This window comes from Lethenteron reissneri, chromosome 34 (assembly GCF_015708825.2).
Source record: "Lethenteron reissneri isolate LAM-NWPU_2019-01 chromosome 34, ASM1570882v1, whole genome shotgun sequence".
NCBI classification, from domain to species: Eukaryota; Metazoa; Chordata; class Hyperoartia; order Petromyzontiformes; family Petromyzontidae; genus Lethenteron; species Lethenteron reissneri.
The window spans coordinates 16,185,729-16,206,893 of NC_083812.1; the positions used below are offsets into that span (position 1 = coordinate 16,185,729).

The window sequence follows — 21,165 nt, forward strand, 5'->3', positions numbered from 1 at the left end:
GTGGCGTGGCTCGGTAAGAAGCGCGCGAACGACAGAAGCAGCGCAGGCTGCGGTGCGAACGAGCGGTGGCTTTTTTAATTCAAGGTTTTATTTATTTACTCGTTTGCTCTTCTGAGCGAGGTGGAGGGTGCTGCTGAAATGTCGAGCGACAAAATCCCCCCCACCCCCCTCCCGCTCCCCGCCTGTATGCGCGCCGTCTCAGTGTAGCAGCCAAGGCGGGCACTCCTTAACAGGGCAACATCGGGCAGCGTTAGCACCCGTGTTGGTCCAGCTCCAGGGAGCAGCGCAAGCCGCCTCAACTTTACTCATTCATCAAAGGGTAAGTAGGGGGCTCTGATAAGTCGCTGTTGCATTACCACCGTTTATTACGATCGTTATATTGTGACATGCGCAGGCGCACGATAAAAGCCGGGCTTATAGCGACGGTGTCCTTGTAGCATGTGCAATGCCGAGCGCCTAACTTGTAAATAGCGCTAATGTTACAGTCATTTGGCGCTGCTGCGGTGGTAGCGGCACACATGTAGAAGTAACAAAAAACAACTCAGCACAATCGTCAATCACAACGTGTGCTTAACATTTAAAATATAAATAATAGGTAACGTTTCTGGAACGTTTCGGGCAATGGTCCTTCTTCATAGGACGTTTTCAAAAGACACTGAATGTGCTATGAAACGTCGCCTTTGATATCGTTTTCACGTTAAGGCCACTGTTATTGACGAACGTGTTGAGTGTTTTTTTACGTCGTAATGTGCGCTTTGATACTGCATTTATATTTGTGATTTCGAGTGGTGATTTATGTCACAGATGTAACTTGTACATTTGTACTGGCAATTATATTCACTTATAACGAGCGGGGTCAGACGTGCGTGCAGTGTGGTTTTCGATATGCACTGCAATCCATGTAATATATATCATTTACTCCAGTGACAACCACGCTGGGACCCGGCACACAATATCGAATTCCATTCTCAAGGGAGCCTTGAAACATCGCGTTGCAGAAATGAGGGTGCAACTATTATTAATGCTTTCAAATTGTGTTGTAAATATGATTGTGAATATAAATTGAGATGATGGATACGGCGTCCTGTGCTCTTAAGAACGATGCCACGGGATCTCTGACGTACAGGAGACGGCTCCCATTGGTTCAGCAACACGGGGTGGAAGGATGCATCCAGTCGTTGATTCGTTTACAATGTTGACCGCTCAAGAAAGATATATCGAATCTCGTGTGTAAGATCGGTAGTTTTTTTATGTATTAGTTTTATGCAAATTGTATGCTAATGTTATGTATAGACTAATAGAGTGGGGGTGAATAGTTATACCGGTGATGAATAACGTCCTGCAGAAGTTACAGAGCAGGAATAAAATGGTGTGAAACTCGCTCAGTGGGCATCGCCCATAATCATTCATAGGCACAGCAAGCCGCCAATCTTCTACACGTTGTAGAGACCGCATTCGTGTGGCGGGCACCGTTTGAGCGGAACCAAATGTAAGATTGGGATCTGAAAGTCCCTGGTGGCGCTCAGCGCAGCCACATTCATGGCAGTGCCGCGTCGGGCCTTAATTAGCAATTAAGTATTATTCCTGGATGTGAAGTCATTAGGCTGGCATGGGCGAGGAAGGCGTGATCTCGGCACGGTTAATGTGCGCGCTTTATGTGAGCAGATAAGGCCCAGACACTTATTCACTTCACGTGGGTTTTGTTTATGAGCGTTGTGTTTACCAAATGAAGGCGTTTACCGAAAATGCCAGGTGGCCACTTAATCAGCTGCATAGCAATTACATCATAACGTGAATTACTCTTTGCGTGGGTTTATACATTGCTTATGTGATTATGTGCATATGTACACACTCGTTTTGATTTATAATCAGGTGCATAGACCAGTTTCCAGTATTATTCAGTACAATATTAATCATTTCATGTTTATATAGCGTCATGATAATTGCACCCCACAATGCAAATCAATGACATTCATAGCAGGGCAGTCTATACATTGTCTCAATGCATCTTGTCACAAGATGCAATAAAATGTGAAGCAGCCTTAGGTTGCTTAGGATGCAGCGGCATTGATTGATTGCTCCCATATTGGCAGATGAGGGCAGCCAGGCAACGGGCCAGTTCTAAGTGTATTCATGAGGGCAGTCACCCACAACAGCCCCCCTCAATCTGACCCTGCACCGCAAGCACGTGGCATCAGAGGAACAGCCAAGCGAGTTGATGATTAACCGCTGTTTTTTTTAACTCTAATATAAATGTGTTTGCATCACGTGCCCCCCCCCCACCACAACCCCTCTCTTTTCTCGCTGCCTTTCCTCTCGAACGCTGTCGGTTTGCGGTGCGAGAAAGCCGCGTCTTGTACGCGCGATGTAAATGACGCGATAAATTCAAGTTGACAGATGATCCAGTCTCCATCAATTTTTCAAAAAAAAAAAGGGCCTCCACCTTCGTCGCTGGGTATCCGATTCCCTCGTTGCGGCGCGCGCCCACGACCGGGTTACCAGGCGCGCTGGTATCGGGTTGCGTATTCATCTGCTGTGAAGGCACCATGGACACGCAGAGCTCACAGCTGCGCGCTACCCCCCCACTGACTGACAGCTTCCACAGAGGCCCCATGCTTTATTGGAACATTCACTGCCTGACCTCAATCACTCAAGCCACGAACAAGGCAAAGGCCTATTTTAAATTCACAGCTTAATCAATTTCAACGTTTTATTTGCGCGCATCTCCATGCAATAACAGCGATGCAAGCAGCGTGACCCAACACAATTAAGAGAGAAAATGGGCTACTTAATTTAAGGTTTATAGCTCACCTTGCTCCTAACAGCAGGTAATGTTTGCGTGTGCTGTTGTATTCCTGTAGGGTAAATGGAAGTAAATTATCCATCAACGTTTAATTAACTCTCCGTGGACAAAAGGAGGATACAAAGTTTCGTGGGTAAGTTTTTTTGTAAACTATGCTTCCATCGATATCCAGAAATACGAAACGCATCCTTTAATCCACAAGTCTATGTCTCGGGCATATTATAGATTACTCGAGCTACAATCAAGAGATGGAGTTTCCCATTTTGGTTGTTGGTGTAAAGTATCACGCAGTGCCCATTGATGACAAAAAAACCTTTTTTAAATAATTAAGAATCCAATTTTGAATTACGTCTCATGCTCAGCAGTGTTAGTCACAATCGATGATAGAACATTAACACGTAACAAAATAGATGATGTTGCTGCTATATAATAATGACACCTAAATTTACCTTTTTACAGGGCTTCTGTGCAAGTTTTTTTGTGAAGATCCTGAACTACAGGAAAATCTATTTTTATTAAAGATGTTCTCGAGTAAAATCGGGACAGCATTACTCATCTCTGAGCTCTGCGTGGCATTTCTGCCACGTCTGGCTGGAGGTAAGCTTCCCCACAGATCCCGCTTCTGATAGGAGTGACAGCATGTCCTGAACTGGCCACTGTTATTTGTGTTAACGATTATAATATATATTTTGGTGTTTGATATATTTATTTCTTTTTTCAATCCATCGATGAGACTACCTGATGCCAGAGATATAAAACGCATTGAATCGTGCTAAGTCAGCTGTGTCCAAAATCACGATTTATCTGCCCTCCTCACGACCAAGCTTTACACGGGACATGCATGTCTTGTTAACATTTCCCAATCGAAACTCTAGTGCATTTACTTTGGTTAAAACGTGTTTACGTTGATTTGTGTATAATTGTATCGGCATATGACGGGAGTAACATTTGGTGTGTGTTTTTTACAGCAAACAGGCCACCAACGTTTCTGAATAGTTTCTTTGGAGGCTTTATCCCTGTTTCAGAAGACACGTTAGTCGGTGAGTTACACACCACGTGTTACACACCACGTGTTACACACCACGCTAGTCGGTGAGTCACACACCACGTGTTACACACCACGTGTTACATACACACTAAGCGTTACACACCACGTGTTACACACCACACTAGGCGTTACACACCAAGTGTTACACCCCACGTGTTACACACCACACTAGGCGTTACACACCAAGTGCCTGCCCGTGTCCACGCACAAAAACCATGCACGGAGTCGATCCATCACCGACTGGTGGAAGACAGCAGCCACAACAGCAGACAATCGTGCAGATATATTACCACACAGTTGCTTTGTTTTCCTATACAAATTGGTGCATTTTTGAATGTGGATGCACTTTCTAGACCTTCTGATGAATGGCAACTGACCGCCAAGTCAAGGATGCACTCGATGCTAAATTATCATTTTCTCTTTTGAAATTTGAAATGGGAAGGGTGAGCCTTTTCCACCGGTCAAGGAAACATTGCCGGAATGCGGTCATGTGAGATACAGAGTAAAAAGAATAATCACATGATTGGGTAAACAAATTAAAGGGTCATTTAATGAACGTGAAATTAAAAGAAAGGTTAACTAACTAGCGTACATGCATTATAAATGCACGGTTGAGAATGTAACAATTCTATTTTGACTGTTGATAAAAAAAACAAGCGGTGGGCTTTGGACAGTGGTGCGTCGTTGTAGCTAGAAGGGATGGCGGCCAATGATAGAGTGGGCAGCCAAATGAGGAATCAGGCTCGAAAGGACCGATCACCCCAAACGTGGGAGCGATGGAATCAGATGGCGTCCTGCAGGTGTTCGACGGATCGCTATATCGGGGGGTCGTGAGAGATAGGCGACAGCGTGCCGGAGAGTCTTCGTCCCATCGTGGATTGATCGTGGCCGGTGACGTTAATAACACTTGTGAAGGACTGTGTGCGTGGAGATAGTGCTGAGGACACCATAGTAAACGCCACCATGAATGAGCGATTGGCATCGAGTTCACTCGCCTCTGGCTGTGTCCACCTCGAGGTCGACTTCCTGAGTAATGGGAGCAACGACTGTAATTGACCAATGAACATTAATTACAGTCTCTCTAATGACAAAGTTAATTTCTGTAAAATACAAGCTGAGTATGAATTAAGCTGAAATGTAATATTTACGCGAATTAATTCCAAGCGTGGATCGTGATTTCCAGGAGTGTGTATTATCGGAGAAAAGCTCACAGAAGTTCCTGTGACACGCGGCACCTGTGAATTCTGGCGAACATTACCCCCCCCCGCAGGCCGCTTCAATCCACGCGCACGTCTCTCCCGCACACCGCTGCGATTTTAAATACTCATATTTGTTTGACTCTACACATATTGAGATGGGACCAGAAGGGATTGCTGCCTTGACACAAAATTCAATTACGTTGTTTTGGATGCGGTCATTATAACACTTTTATGCTGACGTTTATGTGACGCCTCCATAAAACCCGTATAGAATGCTGTGCAAATAAAATGCACCTAAGTATACGTGTAGAAATTAGCATTTTTTATCACGATATATTTTTTTGGGGGGCATAACAAGCATGTAAAAGTATACTATCTCACAAAATCTCCACCGACGAGCAGGCCACATCATATTCTCTACACGAGTCAGCACCATCCTCAACATTTGGCTGCCGAAGCGAAGATTATTGATGTGGATTGCCTCCACGTGTTCAGTGTTGTCGAGGTCTGGAGGGACACTGAAGACACTAAAAATATATTTAACGGGACAATAAATAACATTGATAAAGCTGGGAAGTATATAATAGAGGCTTCAAATGAATACGTGGTTTTAGGAATGCTATCTCTGCTGTGCAATTGGGAATTAAATCACATTTCACCCGCTGTGCTTTTTCAAACGGGTCTTGCGACATAATTATTTATTTCAGAGAATCCAGGGCACTACCACAGGACTACGTTTAAACATTCAAGAGCACTTTAGAAGGTTAAAAGGTAGCAAAGATCGGTCGCATCTGAACGTGTTCAATACGATTACATTGATTATTTGGCAACAGTGCTTCCCCCAAAGGTGCTTCCCCCACCCCACCTCCATGCTGGGCACCCAAACAGCAAAGCAACAAATGCCACCTTCCGTTGACAGCTTGCAGAAAAGATCTCTCGTGCACGCCCCATTCTGTGACAGGCAGTACTTGCAGAAAGAAAAAAAAATTGCTATAAGTTTTTTTTTGGTGTGTGCCTTCTCCCCCCCCCCAGCGAGACGACGTAGCACATGCGATTGCAAGTCCTCTGTGTTCAAGGCCATTATGAAACTTGCTGATTACACGGGGGGTAATGGAGGGTAGAGAGTATGGTATGTACTCTACGTATTTAACCCTTTTCGTGGCGCGAAAGCCAACGGCTGGGACAACATGGATTGTGAGAGAGCCATTCCATACTGCTGAATTTAGAGCGAGACTCAAGCACTTTGCCGGATGGGAGTTAGTAAAATATAGTGTTCAATGTAGTTGAAAGTAGATGGAGTCTGTAGATCTCTCCCAGTCACTGGTGGCATCAGAATTGTAATTTTCAGCCTGGAATTGTTCCTTTAAATTAACTGTGACCTTTCCATTTGCTACCCGGTTCATTATCCTGGGATGCATTACTACTGGCGATTCTCTAAATTGACTTTACTCCCATATCACTTCTTTAGCCAAGCCGTCGGTAACGATTAATGTGACTGTAACCCGCTTAACGCACGCGGACGCTAAAGTAAAGCTTGGGCAAGCACTGCCTTCACGAACTACGCTCAATAACCACCGCGATGTCAATGCAGAACCAGGATACACAGGGAAAAACAGACAATATGCCTCTTTCTCATGTTTCTCTCCACATATCAAATGTCAGTGTGTATTTTTTTAACACTCCCCAGTGGCCAAATGGCCTTTGGGAGTGCATGTCTACATATATATATATTTTTATCACCATGAGTTTAATACAAGTATTCTTTGTAAACGGGTATCGACATTCGTCATTGTTTCACGAGCAGAGACTGGCTTGTTTATATGCCAACACTAGTAACGGGATACCAACGAGTCGCCGTGTCTGGCGTAGACGAACGGATCTGGAGCATAAACCTTGTTGTGATCCACGGCAGGACAGAGAAGCGGAGAGGTTAATGGAGAAAAGTAAGAAAGAGAAAAGGAAAGCAAAGAGAGAGAGAGAGAGATCTGGGTGGAGAGTGTATGACGGTGTAAATGAGCAAGCCACCGTTGGGCGATCAGCAGAGTCCCACGCCTTGCTGTAGACCAGTGGCTTCTGTGGGCCCTGCCAGGCTGTGCATCGCGGTCTGCAGAACTGTTTGCGGGCGACTATTTTCCTCGCAAAGGATCGGATGCTACGCTCCATGGGCTGTCCGCCAAGCGTTGCTCAGGATTGGCTGCGGGCTCGGGGTTCAAAAAAGGTTGGGAAGTAATCCTGATATTTAAGCCAAGTGGAGCTTACACAGACTCCAAGTGAATTAATTAATCCTCTTTTTGTGAATGCTGTCAGGAGAGGTGTCAACTGACTCATTTTTGCACGCGCCCAAATTGCCTTTTAATATGCCACATTCTGCTCTACTGCCGCGCAATAATGCCAACGTTCTATTCCTGTCTGTCACGAGAGAACTGCTTCTTGTGTGTTAGTTCGTTGTCCTTTCCATACGTATGGTGTGAAAGAAGTTCAACATACATACAAACCGTGTACCATCACCCCACACACACGTCCTCGAGCTCCCTTTCTCTTTAAACAAATGCCCCTTTTTCCTTACAATCACCTTCATTGATTTGCACGATTCACCAGAGTGGAGCACTAGTATCAAGGCTTGTTGTTAATTGTGGTAAGATAACAGCGAACTGGACCGAGAACGTTACAGCAAGAAGCCATAATGGGATGCACAACTGCATCTGATGAAAGGATAATACGTATTCCCAATGCAGTCTTAGAGTGTGAGGCTATAATAGAATATGTGCAATGTGGAATTTGTATAATGGGTTCAGCATCATTAATAATGCATGTTTGAATGTTTATGGGCAACAGGCATTATCATTTCAATAGTTATACAATGTACACATATAATATCTGGATTACTCACAAGTTTACACATGCCACTGTGAGACATAATGTCCCAAATCCACTCGCTAAAATAACTGAAAATCCTTAATTTCCTTACATATGTAGTGAGTTCACCTGAGCCGCAGGTGTACACTTGGAGGCAACACATTTATTTAACACCAACACACAGGGTAACTGCCCCTTAACAGAATAACAACCTATGGTGGTGACTGCTACTACAGACCAGGACCACAGCTCGGGTTCAGGTCCCTGTGTTGGAGACTCGGTAGAACGTAGGACGTAGATGAAGGTTTCTTCAGGAGGATCCGGCTTTTATTCTCTGTGGTGTGGCTGGCTCCGCCCTTGGCCACGACCTCCTTCCAGAATCCTCGAGCAGGATCTAGACCCCAACCACGTGACCACCCATAGCACCCACTTGGGGCCCCTTTGTAGACTTAACAGGTCACGTGTCCTCTCAGGTCAACCAGAGTGCCATGGCCTTTAGTAACCCCATTCCTACGGCCAGCACTCCCACACCCTATCCTGTAGGGCTGTCACTGCACGCCAAGCATGATAGTATCCAGTGCTATCAATCAGCGCTGACCGAGCCCCTCTAGGGCAGGTACTACACCCACACGATAGTGGTAGACGTGATGTCAATACACCGCACGCCGTGCCTCTCTATGGCCGGCATTACACAGTGTCCTGTGCGTACAGTGAGGGAAAAAAGTATTTGATCCCCTGCTGATTATGTACGTTTGCCCACTGACAAAGAAATGTTCAGTCTCTAATTTTAATGGTAGGTTTATTTGAACAGTGAGAGACAGAATAACAACAACAAAATCCAGAAAAACGCATGTCAAAAATGTTATAAATTGATTTGCATTTTAATGAGGGAAATAAGTATTTGACCCCCTCTCAATCAGAAATATTTTGGCTCCCAGGTGTCTTTTATACAGGTAACGAGCTGAGATTAGGAGCACATTCTTAAAGGGAGTGCTCCTAATCTCAGCTTGTTACCTGTATAACAGCAGCAGCAATCAATCAATCAATCAGATTCCAAACTCTCCACCATGGCCAAGACTAAAGAGCTCTCCAAGGATGCCAGGGACAAGATCGTAGACCTACACAAGGCTGGAATGGGCTATAAGATCATCGCCAAGCAGCTTGGTGAGAAGGTGATAACAGTTGGTGCGATTATTCGCAAATGGAAGAAGCACAAAAGAACTGTCAATCTCCCTCGGCCTAGGGCTCCATGCAAGATCTCACCTCGTGAAGTTGCAATTATCATGAGAACGGTGAGGAATCAGCCCAGAACTACACGAGAGGATCTTGTCAAGGATCTCAAGGCAGCTGGGACCATAGTCACCAAGAGAACAGTTGGTAACACACTACACCGTGAAGGACTGAAATTCTGCAGCGCCCGCAAGGCCCCCCTGCTCAAGAAAGCACATATACATGCCCGTCTGAAGTTTGCCAATGAACATCTGAATTTTTCAGAGGACAACTGGGTGAAAGTGTTGTGGTCAGATGAAACCAAAATGGAGCTCTTTGGGATCATTTCAACTCGCCGTGTTTGGAGGAGAAGGAATGCTGCCTATGACCCCAAGAACACCATCCCCACCGTCAAACATGGAGGTGGAAACATTATGCTTTGGGGGTGTTTTATTGCTAAGGAGATAGGACAACTTCAACGCATCAAAGGGACGGTGGACGGGGCCATGTACCGTCAAATCTTGGGTGAGAACCTCCTTCCCTCAGCTAGGGCATTGAAAATGGGTCGTGGATGGGTATTCCAGTATGACAATGATCCAAAACACACGGCCAAGGCAACAAAGGAGTGGCTCAAGAAGAAGCACATTAAGGTCCTGGAGTGGCCTAGCCAGTCTCCAGACCTTAATCCCATAGAAAATATGTGGAGGGAGCTGAAGGTTCGAGTTGCCAAACGTCCGCCTCGAAACCTTAATGACTTGGAGAAGATCTGCAAAGAGGAGTGGGACAAAATCCCTCCTGAGATGTGTGCAAACCTGGTGGACAACTACAAGAAACGTCTGACCTCTGTGATTGCCAACAAGAGTTTTGCCACCAAGTACTAAGTCATGTTTTGCAGAGGGGTCAAATACTTATTTCCCTCATTAAAATGCAAATCAATTTATAACATTCTTGACATGCGTTTTTCTGGATTTTGTTGTTGTTATTCTGTCTCTCACTGTTCAAATAAACCTACCATTAAAATTATAGACTGATCATTTCTTTGTCAGTGGGCAAACGTACAAAATCAGCAGGGGATCAAATACTTTTTTCCCTCATTGTATATGTTTTGAAAATATTTCAATTGACTGAAATATCAACTCCAACTCATTATCTATAATGGCATATATAGTTAGGTATGCGGTAATGCAGAAATGAATTTAATTACATATATTCTTATGCTTATGTTACATTTGGTGAATCTTGTGTAAGAGCCAATAATTTGGTATGGTATGCGTTAAAAAAAATTGGTTAGGTGAATGCTGCGCCTGCTAGTCCTTCCACATTTGCCACAACCAAAGAAAAAAATAGCCAATCAATTCTGGGACTGAATCATGACCCCCGCTGACGACAATTCATCGCACCGTGAGTTACATGCGCGGTATTCGTGTCTGCAAGCATTGTTAATACATTAGGAATAACTAAAGTTTTCTGGAAGTCTGCTACAAACTAATCATGCCTTACACATAGTGGAAGTGGTTAATAGATGATAATGAATGTTGTGGCTAATGCCATGTAATTATGGACGTTGCAATCGAGTTAATTCTCTGGAGATCAACGATATGCCGTTCGTATTTTCCACAATCAAGTGAAACTTCCCCGTTTGCTTCTTTGCCTCGTAAATGTTTATTTTTTGCCCGAGGGCAGGAGACACTGTAGTGAAAATGGGACACGTTTAGCTTACAAACGCTTCTTCAAACTGCTCCTTCGCATATATGCTCGATGCGACACCATCGCTAAAACTACTTGTATTTTACCAGCTAAGGCCCACTGCGCTATGTATCTCTATTTCACAAGTGACTTGGCTATCACAAACGATAGCTCAACGAAGTGTCTTATCATTATGTGGGAATTTAAAGCAGCCAAATACTCCAAATGGATGTTTCTAAATGTGGAGGAAAAAACTGGAGGACCCGGAGAAAAATCCACGCGACCACGGGGAGAACATGCAAACTCCAAATATACAGGCATCAGGGTCGGGATCGAACCAACGACTTCCTGTATACCAGGCGAGGGGTTTAAAATCTCGCCACCGTGACGCTGCATGGCTCTCCTCTTTTACGGTTTGACTTTTAAGAAATGTTATATAATGTTTAAACCGTTTAACGTAACGTCTCTCCGTCATGATTTGTCATATTTTTTGTAAAATATGTCCTCTGCATGATAGAAAAACATTTTCTGGAAAATGAGCAAAGGAGTGAAAATGTGACATTTACACGCTGCATGAAGCGTACGCGTGGATATAATGACGATAACTTGATTCAATATCCTATTTCATGTGCTGTGAAGAAGGGCCATTTATTTTATTAAGGCAGCAGTTTTTTTTTGACATGAGACACTTAAAAATGACTCATCATGGTCTCTTGAGCTCCCACCTGGTTAAACAAAATTAACTTAAAAGCAACTTTAAAACTGTGACGTTTAATGAAATACCTTCTTAGCTTCAATATTATAACTGATTTTCCTTTGATAGGTGTTAAAGTATAAACATGTGGACAATTTAAGAATAAAAAAAACAGCTTCATGTTAGATGCACCAAAGAAGACCGCATTCTAAACGCAGCAGAGCACTTGGTACACCCAGGTCAGCTACTGAATACCGACCAGAAACCAATATGGTAAAATAAAGTGACAGACGAGAGCCGGGAGGATTGAACTTGATCATGAAAACCAACATGCCCACAATACGACTGCTACATTTTCAACCAGCGTATATCGCCTGGTGTTACATACGGCCAGAATCGTGGACACCGACGACAAAATAAACACGGACGCTTAAAAGTGCACAAAGAAGCGTGGAGAGGACGCTTTACTATCAGGGATGGTCAAGAATACACATTTATAATAGCCCAGATCTGTCCTTCTGTGACTGTGATTAACGCCCCCGGATTGGTTGAAGTGCGTCACGTGACTGCGAGCTGGCCACTTCCTGTTGTGGTGCACCCCGCACCTCGGAGGCCCGAGAAGCAGCAACGTGATGGCCACAGCGCCGGAGACGCAGCCACGGAAAGCTGACGGTGGATCAACTCACACACAGCTCAATCACTCTCACTCACACAATCGCATGCAGCTCAGAGGAGACGGGTGAGTCAGAGTGAGGCAGAGCCGTGCTCCGTCCACTGCTGCCCTGAGGGACCCCCGTGGTCTCCAATGCTGCCCTGAGGGAGAGCCGTGCTCGCTCCGCTGCTGCCCTGAGGGAGAGTCATGCTCTGTCCATTACATTAGTACTCGAGTTTTTTTGGTGCTTAAATCCACTGCTGGATGAAGGCCCACCGCACGCTGTGCGAGTGGATCGTAAGGATTTACTTGACCAGTCTGTTGGGGGACGCTGCAGACTGGTTGTTCGGGGACGCTGCAGGCTGTGGTTGTTGGGGGACGCTGCAGGCTGTGGTTGTTGGGGGGTGCTGCAGGCTGTGGTTGTTGGGGGGTGCCGCAGGCTGTGGTTGTTGGGGGGTGCTGCAGGCTGTGGTTGTTGGGGGGTGCTGCAGGCTGTGGTTGTTGGGGGGTTCCGCAGGCTGTGGTTGTTCGGGGACGCTGCAGGCTGTGGTTGTTGGGGGGTGCTGCAGGTTGTGGTTGTTGGGGGGTGCTGCAGGCTGTGGTTGTTGGGGGGTTCCGCAGGCTGTGGTTGTTCGGGGACGCCGCAGGCTGTGATTGTTGGGGGGTTCCGCAGGCTGTGGTTGTTCGGGGACGCCGCAGGCTGTGGTTGTTGGGGGGTGCTGCAGGCTGTGGTTGTTCGGGGACGCTGCAGGCTGTGGTTGTTGGGGGGCGCCACAGGTGCCCCCCAATAGAGTAGCCACCAAAGGGGAGGGAAATATACCCGACGCAACATCCATGTCAAACGTTAAATGCCGAGATCAGATCGTACGCAGGTGCTAGATGGATGGGAGTGATCGTGGCTTAAAGATCATGGCATTCTAGAACAGGGTTATGCGAATTCATGCCACGCGGCCCATGGCCACGTGAGGGCTATCACTCTGAGGTTGATGCTATGTATCTGTCACCGTCTGCATCTTAGCCACCCTGATCGGGCACTCGAGGAGGAACTGTGTGTTCCCAATTTTATCTCCACTCAGTCGCAGTCACTTCAGTCACTGCAAGTGCCTCTTCATTCTCGGTTGTTGTATTTTTGTCGCGTCGATTTTTTTTGATGACGCAAAAAGGGTATTGTGGTAACCGAGTCTGGCTTGCTAAAGGCTAAGTGAGAGCCCCCGGTGAGGAGGAGGACGAGGTCTCCCACGCCTATTCAAGACCAATGCACAACAGGACAGCTTGGGCAGCCCAGGGTGGGGGCTGCGCCTGGGATGTCGGCGTTGTTGCCCAGCTCCGCACGGTGTGAATGTCTGGATCTGTGATTGGGATCGAGGCAGCAGGAGACCCCAGGGAGCACCCGACCACTGGCTTCACGGTGGAGACTTCTTGCGGTAAACTGTGCACGGTCACTCAACAGAAGCGGATGTGGCGAGTCCCGCGCCAGTCGGGACTCCGAAGCACATTAGTCCTTCACTCAGATTGCCATCAATTCATTAACATAATTTCTGTGAGCAATTAAGTAAATTAATCCAAGTAATTTAGTCTTCAGGATTCCGTGCATTTTTTTTGTCTTTGTTGACGATCTATTCTTGTTACAAGTCATTTTCAGGGCAACGTAATATAATGGTGTCACCACCGTGATATACGGCCAAGCAAATGTGTATAGACACCGCGCACGACAGGGCAACTCAGCAAATCAGCCTCAAGCCCTACTCTCAGCGCGGTGCTGGCAGCAGTGAAAGTGCAGAATGCATCTTCTTCATCATCATCGTTATGTCCTAAATTTATATAACCAGGTGAGAGTCCGTTGCGACTAGAAGGCTCTTTTTCATAATCATCATCAGCCATGGTCAATCCACGACTGGATAAATGCCTCCCAAAGCCACCGCCACCTCCCACAATTCATAATATTGTTGCCCTTTTATTTCCCAGGAAAGCCAACAACTATTTTTAGAAGTATCCTACATTGGTATTTTTGGAAATTTCCATTAGCTGACCAGTTCTGAGTAACCCGGCTACCACCAATATTGTCATTGCAACTCACGAGTTGTCGTGGAGAATTCATGGCTCATGTGATGTGATCAATGTGACAGTTTCCTTCAGCAAAAGCCTCGACTTGGGGTTTTGTGGGGGCAAAGAAGTGTGAGGGCAAGGAGGAGTTTAACTATGAAATTGCACAAAATGTATACCGTTGTTTACTATTGGAATGTGTATGATGCCAAGATATTGATAAATGTGTGGTGTGATTTGTTTGTACCATTTAAATGTATTTTTTATGACCTTGTATACCTTGACATACTACTTATACTTATAGAATGTGCGTGCAATAATAAATAATTCCCTTTAGCCAGGAAAGTCTCACTGAGTCCAAAACATATTTTTGTATGTAGGTCCTGCATTAAATAGTTTGGCCTGTTCCATTGATGAGCGTTTGACACGTGGTGTCGAAATCGTAGCGCCCGGAGAAACCCCGCACATACGAGGGCTTCACACTCAAAGTCGCGCACACTTTGATTATTCAATTTATTTACGTGCTGTCATCTCCTGGTCACCTCACTTCTTCCCAAGGCTACAATAGCTGGTACTCCCAGATACAGTTTCCCATGCGAGTCATACACCAGGTTCAGGCCCGCTTAGCATCAAACACATCCCGGAACCATTTGGTGATTTAAAAGGAAGAGGCTGTCAACAGCAAATGTGTTCGATGGATATTAAGATATTCAGCAGCTGAACACACGTATAAGCACTGCATTGTAGTTACGTATTCCCTGCTATCGTCATCTTGAGCAGAAGATATTCCCATTAACTCCTGACTCCCCACGTGATGTCACCGACTGTGGCTCTGTGCAGTCTAATCCGTGTGCCACGATTCCATGATTCACTGTAATCACTCCTCATCTCCTTTGGTCGTCCCGTTGTATTTTTCTATCAAACTTCTTCTTCTTCCTAGCGTTGTTCCCGCTGTGGCGCAGGGTCCGCTTTTCGGCATTGTCTTCTCCATTTGGCTCGGTCCAGGGAATTTCTGGGGGATGCGTTGACCGTCTTCATGTCTTCCTTTATTCGATCCATCCATCGCTTCTTCGGACGTCCGCGTGGACGGCGGCCCTCTGGCTCAATACGCATGGCAGTCTTGGCCACTGATGACTCTTCACTTCGCATCACATGGCCGTACCACCGAAGCCTTGCCTCAAGCATCTTGTCCACAATGGGGGCCACACCAAGTCAGTCCAAGGCTCCATCTGAGCAACCTCATCTCCATGGTATGGAGGGCTTGTTCATGTACAGTTGTGGCTGGCCAGCACTCGGATCCATAGAGTGCCACCGGTCGGACGATGGTCTTGTAAATTTTTCCCTTCAGCCTATCCAGCATATTCCGATCACAGAGGACTCCGGTGACTTGCCTCTACTTCATCCATGCCGCATTGACTCGTGACCTCACATCAGTCGTGATGCTTCCATCTGAGCTGATGGTGGAGCCCAGGTACTTAAAGTCCGTCACTTTCTTCAGATTTTCTCAGTCAATGCTGATGGTGCTGTCGGTTTGGGGGCCACACTCCATATACTCCGTCTTTTTGATGTTGAACCTCATCCCGTTTTCGTCCAAACGTTCCTTCCACAGGCGCGTTTGTCTTTCCACTTCTCCTCTCTCTTCATCTGAGAGGAGGACGTCATCCGCGTAGAGAATTGACCATGGCAGTGATCGTGTCCATGCACAGGATAAACAGGAGTGGTGACAGAGCCAATCCTTGGTGCACTCCAACGCTGATGGGAAATGGCGGTGATATGCCCACTGCGCACCTGACTGCACTGGTGATGTTCTTGTATAGGAGTTGCACCCAATGCACGTAGATTTCAGGGACTCCATGGGATTGAAGCGAGTGCCAGATGAGGTCGTGGGGGACCCTGTCAAATGCCTTTTCAAGGTCGAGGAACGACACGTGCACAGCTTTGTTCTTCTCTCTGTGCCTCTCCAGCAGGAGCCTCGCCGCGAATATGGCGTCCGTAGTGCCACATCCTTTGACGAAGCCGCATTGGTTGGGTGATAGGGTGATGATGTTTCTAATCCTCGTGTCCAAAACTCGCTCAAAGATCTTCATCGCATGACACAGGAGCCGGATTGGCCTGTAATTCGAGCATTCTGCCACGTCCCCTTTACCCTTCCAAATTGGAACCGTCGTGCTGGTCGTCCAGGCTTCTGGGACCTCACCGGTGCTCGTGATGGTGCTGAAGAGCTGGGTAAGGAGGGCAGCACCCTGCCTGCCAAGGATCTTCCAGGCCTCAGCAGGGATATCGTCCGGGCCAGTCGCTTTCCCATTCTTCATTCTCTTGATAGCTTGTTCCACTTCGATGATGGTGATAGGCAAAACGGGACCGAGGACGTGTTCAGCGCTAATAATCGGTGGGTGAGGAAATTCCTGGTTGCACATTCGAGAGAAGTAGTCGCTCCAGCGTTGAAGGATGGCGGGCGGGTCTCTGAGAGCGCTGTGATTCTCATCCTTTATGCATTTAACCTGACCAATATCCTGAGTCGAATGATGGCGCGCCTCTGCCAGTCGATAGATCTTATTGGCACCTTCTGGGGTGTCCAGTTCGACATACAGTTGGTCGTATTGAGTTAATTTCACCGCTGCTACTACTCGCTTCGCTGCCGATTTGCAGTTTCTGTAGTGTTGGTAATCCAGATCTGCGAGCGTTTGGCGCCACTTCTTAAAAGCTAGCTTCTTCTCTTTCACTGCTAGCTGCACTTCTTTGTTCCACCACCATATTTGCTTGTCAATGAAGCGTTTTCCCGGCTTAGTTAGCCCCAGTGCTTCCGTTGCTGCTGTGCACAGTTGGCCGGCGAGATCTTCCCAAATCGCATTAGCTGGTCGGTTGGTGTTCACGTCAATCTGATTGAGGGCGACTCTCAGCTGATCCTTGCATTCCTTCATCTGCCTCCACTTAATTCGCTGCTGTCCCGTTGTTGGTGGGCGATGTCGCTGGCCAATGTCCATTTTCATGTCCATGACCAGGATGCGATGTTGTGGGGCGATGTTGTCCGATGGTAAGACTTTAGTGTTTGTCACCGTGTTCAGCTTATTCTGCTTGACAAGCCAGTAATCAATTTGAGTTGATCTCCCACCACTGGTGTACATAATGAGATGGGACGGTCTCTTCTTGAAGAAGGTGTTGGCGAGGACAAGATCATAGGCTTCCGCAAAGTCCAGGGCTCGGTTTCCCTCATCGTTCCGGGTACCATATCCTTGGCCACCATGGTTTCGAGGGTATCCATCCCGGGCGTTTCCAACGTGTCCATTTATGTCTCCACCAATTACTAACTGCTCTTCTCCGTTTATCGATTGCATGTGTCCATCAAATTGTTCCCAAAATTCCTCCTTGGTATCTGCTGGGCAGCCAGGCTGCGGCGCATAACAAGATACCACCCGGAGGCATAGGTCGTTTGAGTAGATTTCGATGGACATGAGGCGGTCGGAAACACGGTGGACGGCCACGACGTTGTCTCGTAGATTTTGGCTGACTGCGATTCCAACGCCGTTCTTGGTGTTTCTTTCACCGTTGTAGAACAGTTTGTATCCTTCTCCAACTTCCCTGGCCTTTGCTCCACTCCACTTCGTTTCTTGGATGCATACGATGTCGATACGACGGGCCTTTAGGGCAGCTGACAATTCTCGACTTCTCCCTGTCAATGTTCCCATGTTGAGTGTTCCCAGCCGTAGTCGGACTAACTTCCTTAGCCTGCCTAACTTCCTTAGCCTGCCACATCCATGAGCAGGTAGCCCTCGTCCACTTCTCGCGTCGTTTGGGTGAGGACGGCGCGCGTTCCCCCGGGGGGCGCCCTAGTTGATTTGACGTTGCCATAGATGCGACACAGAAATACTTTGGCCGGTGGGTCGCTCCATCTGACGCCAAAAACCCTCACCGTTGGTTGGAATCCAGCCGGCACCGCGTGGAGGTGGTGATGGGATTTTGCCGGCAAACATCGATGTAAAATACGTGAGGAAATAAAATGTTTTGGCTTGTTACCTTTTTGGCTAAACAAAGGTAAAAATAATCGAATACAAATGTGTCAGATATTATATCACGAATTCCTGGATTATAGAGCATCAGCAAATAACTTTGAATTAATAAAAAAAAGTGCGGAGATACTCATCGCCGACCACGTGATCGCAAATGTTCTCTGAGAGCAAACCTGTCGCCGAACCCTTGAATAACTTAAATTATGAGACCACATGAAAGCCCGACTTTCACTTAGACAGGGCGCGGAAGCAGCTCTTTGTGCTTTTTATATCCACAGCCGAGATATCGTTTCCGATTTTTTTCGACGAGTTAAATTAACATTGCTCAGCTTTGCTTCCTGCGAGAGGGAAACTCGTGGCTCTTTGAATGACAGCACTCCGACGAGAGCCGCATTTTCCAACAAATCAATAATTCAAGTTTCACTATAATACTCGCGGGACCCGACCGTTCATTAAGGACGCACAGCTGCTGTGCATCAAAAGTTACGCTGTAGTTCGACGATGGATCAGTTCGCTCGCTGCCGAAACACTTTCGCTCGCGTTGATGACGCGGTCAGCGCTGTGACGGAGAGAAGCGATGCCAGGCAAGAGATTTACTCTTGGGGAGTTTTTAGTCCCTTGTAGTTTTTCTTTTCTTTAAATAGCACAAAAAACAGCTCGAAACAAAATCCGTTCTAATACCATCGGGGTTAATGTCCTGAATTTGAAGGCATTCAGGAAATGTACATTAACAGGTTGTTTTCATTGAGCATTTACTGACTATGAAAGCTTGTGTCTGTCTATCATTCCTGCCCGGCCTTGCATCTGCATGTTTAGACGCCTGCCTTGTCCTCTCACTCAAATGCCAGTCTGGCAGCATAAATACGCAGTCCACAAATATTTGAATTCCCTCGGCGGCACCAATGTATACACCGTTTTCTCGCCGACTCTGCTTCGTGTGGAGTCAACACAGGCTCCCAATACCTCACCGTTGCTCTTGACGAAGCCAACCATTGGCAGTGAACATCCCGCCCGTGGTGGCGTTTGATACGAACAACTCATTTTAATTGCCATTCCACGTACGCGTGTTTCCCCGAACCGAATGAAAGCAGAGCTCCCTGAACTTTAATGGGAATCGAAATGATCCCCCCCCACCCCCCTCATATATGTAACACAAAGTTGATCTCTGCAATGGCAATGCTCTACATTCAAGAGTACAGAATTTCCATTATAAAAGGTCATCATTTGAGGGCATCCAATGTTTATAATGCATTGCCAAGGATTTGTGCGTTGGAATTTGAACACTGCAATCATTTAGGCCGAGGTGGGTGTGTAAAAGGGAGGCAGTGGATGATCAAGATGTGCAACCATAAACGTTCACATGTAATATTTACCTTTGACCCAAAGAAATAACCAGTGACTGTGATTAAATATTAAGCCAACGCATTTTAACAATGAGTGGACAGCTGCCGAGGCCGTGTCGTCTTCCCGCTCAGCGACGGTGGTGACCAAAACGCACTGGGCCATACAAACTCACGGCCAAAGGGTAGCTGTCCTGGTGGCTGTGGGTTAACAGTCGACGCTGGTAAATGTTTAAAAGAGAAAATGGGATTCAGGATGTAGGATATAGATAAACAGATTCAAAGGCTCACCTTAAACAAAAATGGATAAACATTGGTACCTTTGGGACGGGTTGCGATAGGTCATGACACTAACCCTGGGGCAGCAGGGCCAAGGTGCAACTCACGGGCTATTGCCTTGCATTTCAATGAGAAAAAAAAACAACAGCCTAGTGTACACACTCGTTCGAGCATTACTTGATAGCTGGCTTTGTGCAAGATGGACATTATAGTACCAAATGTTGAATTGCGAAGACGAACAAGTGGAGGCTTTGTGTCACAGATTTGTTGTGATCATGGTGTGAATCGGACGCGAGACTGAGCCAATACGGAGCTTACCCACAAACGTATTATTCGTATTGTTCTCTCACCCTTTGCAGATATTTACTTCCATATAAAGTCAATACGTATGCCTGACATCGTTACTGCCCACTGTGAAATAACTCGTATTATCCATTGCATATATCAGTTCGTTGGATATGCGTTTCGTAATTTTTAAGTATTATTTATGCACTACAATGTACATACGACAACCTTTATATATCTGTGTGAAACGTTTGTCTCCGTGTGTGTAACGTCTCTGTACACTGCCTGTGGGCATGGATGTTTTTTTAAAGTTACGTGCTGCAGGTTCGCAGCGAGGTTTAAAATTCGTAAAAGTGAAATGCAACGACGGTAAATTACGAAGCTCCGCTGTTTTTTAGCTGCCGTACAAAAGTGAAATAATGCATGCTCTCGGCTACTTTACGCTCCGCCTATTTTCGTAAAGACAGTTTTATACACATAACTGACACCATAATTTTTAACCTAGCAGCGATTAAACACGAGAATGGGGGAATATGGGGTGGGTAGAAATGTGAAAATGATGTCAATGGAAGTCCAAGGGGGGGGGGGTGGGGGTGCAAGAAAATGCTTTATAGCTAATTGAATATGGTCTCAGGAAAGCCTAATTGCACCAATATCTCAAATGACTGAAACATCGCGTAACTCACACATCCACGCTCAAGTAGAATGGTTCTACAATGGCTGCTGAATGGAAGAGCCACATAATGTGCACATTTTTTATTTATATTTTTATTCGTTTGATGCATGGTGGAGAATTTACGTGAGGCAGCTTGACAGGTTTACATTAGCAAAAGCATTCCTGTCACGACGGTTTTATCCGGTTAAATGTGGCCGTTCATATATATTTATTTTCATAAATCCCCTGCAAAAGTCAATTTCCCCTTACTAAAGTACCGCAAAAAAGTGGCATTTTTAACAGGTGACACGAACGGGTTTAAAAAACAAGTAAATACGGTGGGTTTTTTTGACGTGAGAGAGATATTTCTAAATTGCCACTGAGAGGATCGGAAGACCTCGGCATTTCA

General features: G+C 46.2%; 1 protein-coding gene across 1 annotated transcript in view; it reads left to right on the plus strand.

The window, feature by feature from the left end:
• LOC133350498 (cadherin-23-like) overlaps nt 1–21,165 on the plus strand; it is a 222,572-nt gene continuing 201,407 nt past the window's right edge. The window contains exons 1-4 of the mRNA XM_061564838.1: nt 1–319; nt 2,862–2,936; nt 3,263–3,400; nt 3,772–3,843. Of these exons, the coding sequence (XP_061420822.1) occupies nt 3,325–3,400; nt 3,772–3,843 (148 nt within the window). The 5' untranslated portion in view covers nt 1–319; nt 2,862–2,936; nt 3,263–3,324. The remainder of the gene's footprint in view (nt 320–2,861; nt 2,937–3,262; nt 3,401–3,771; nt 3,844–21,165) is intronic.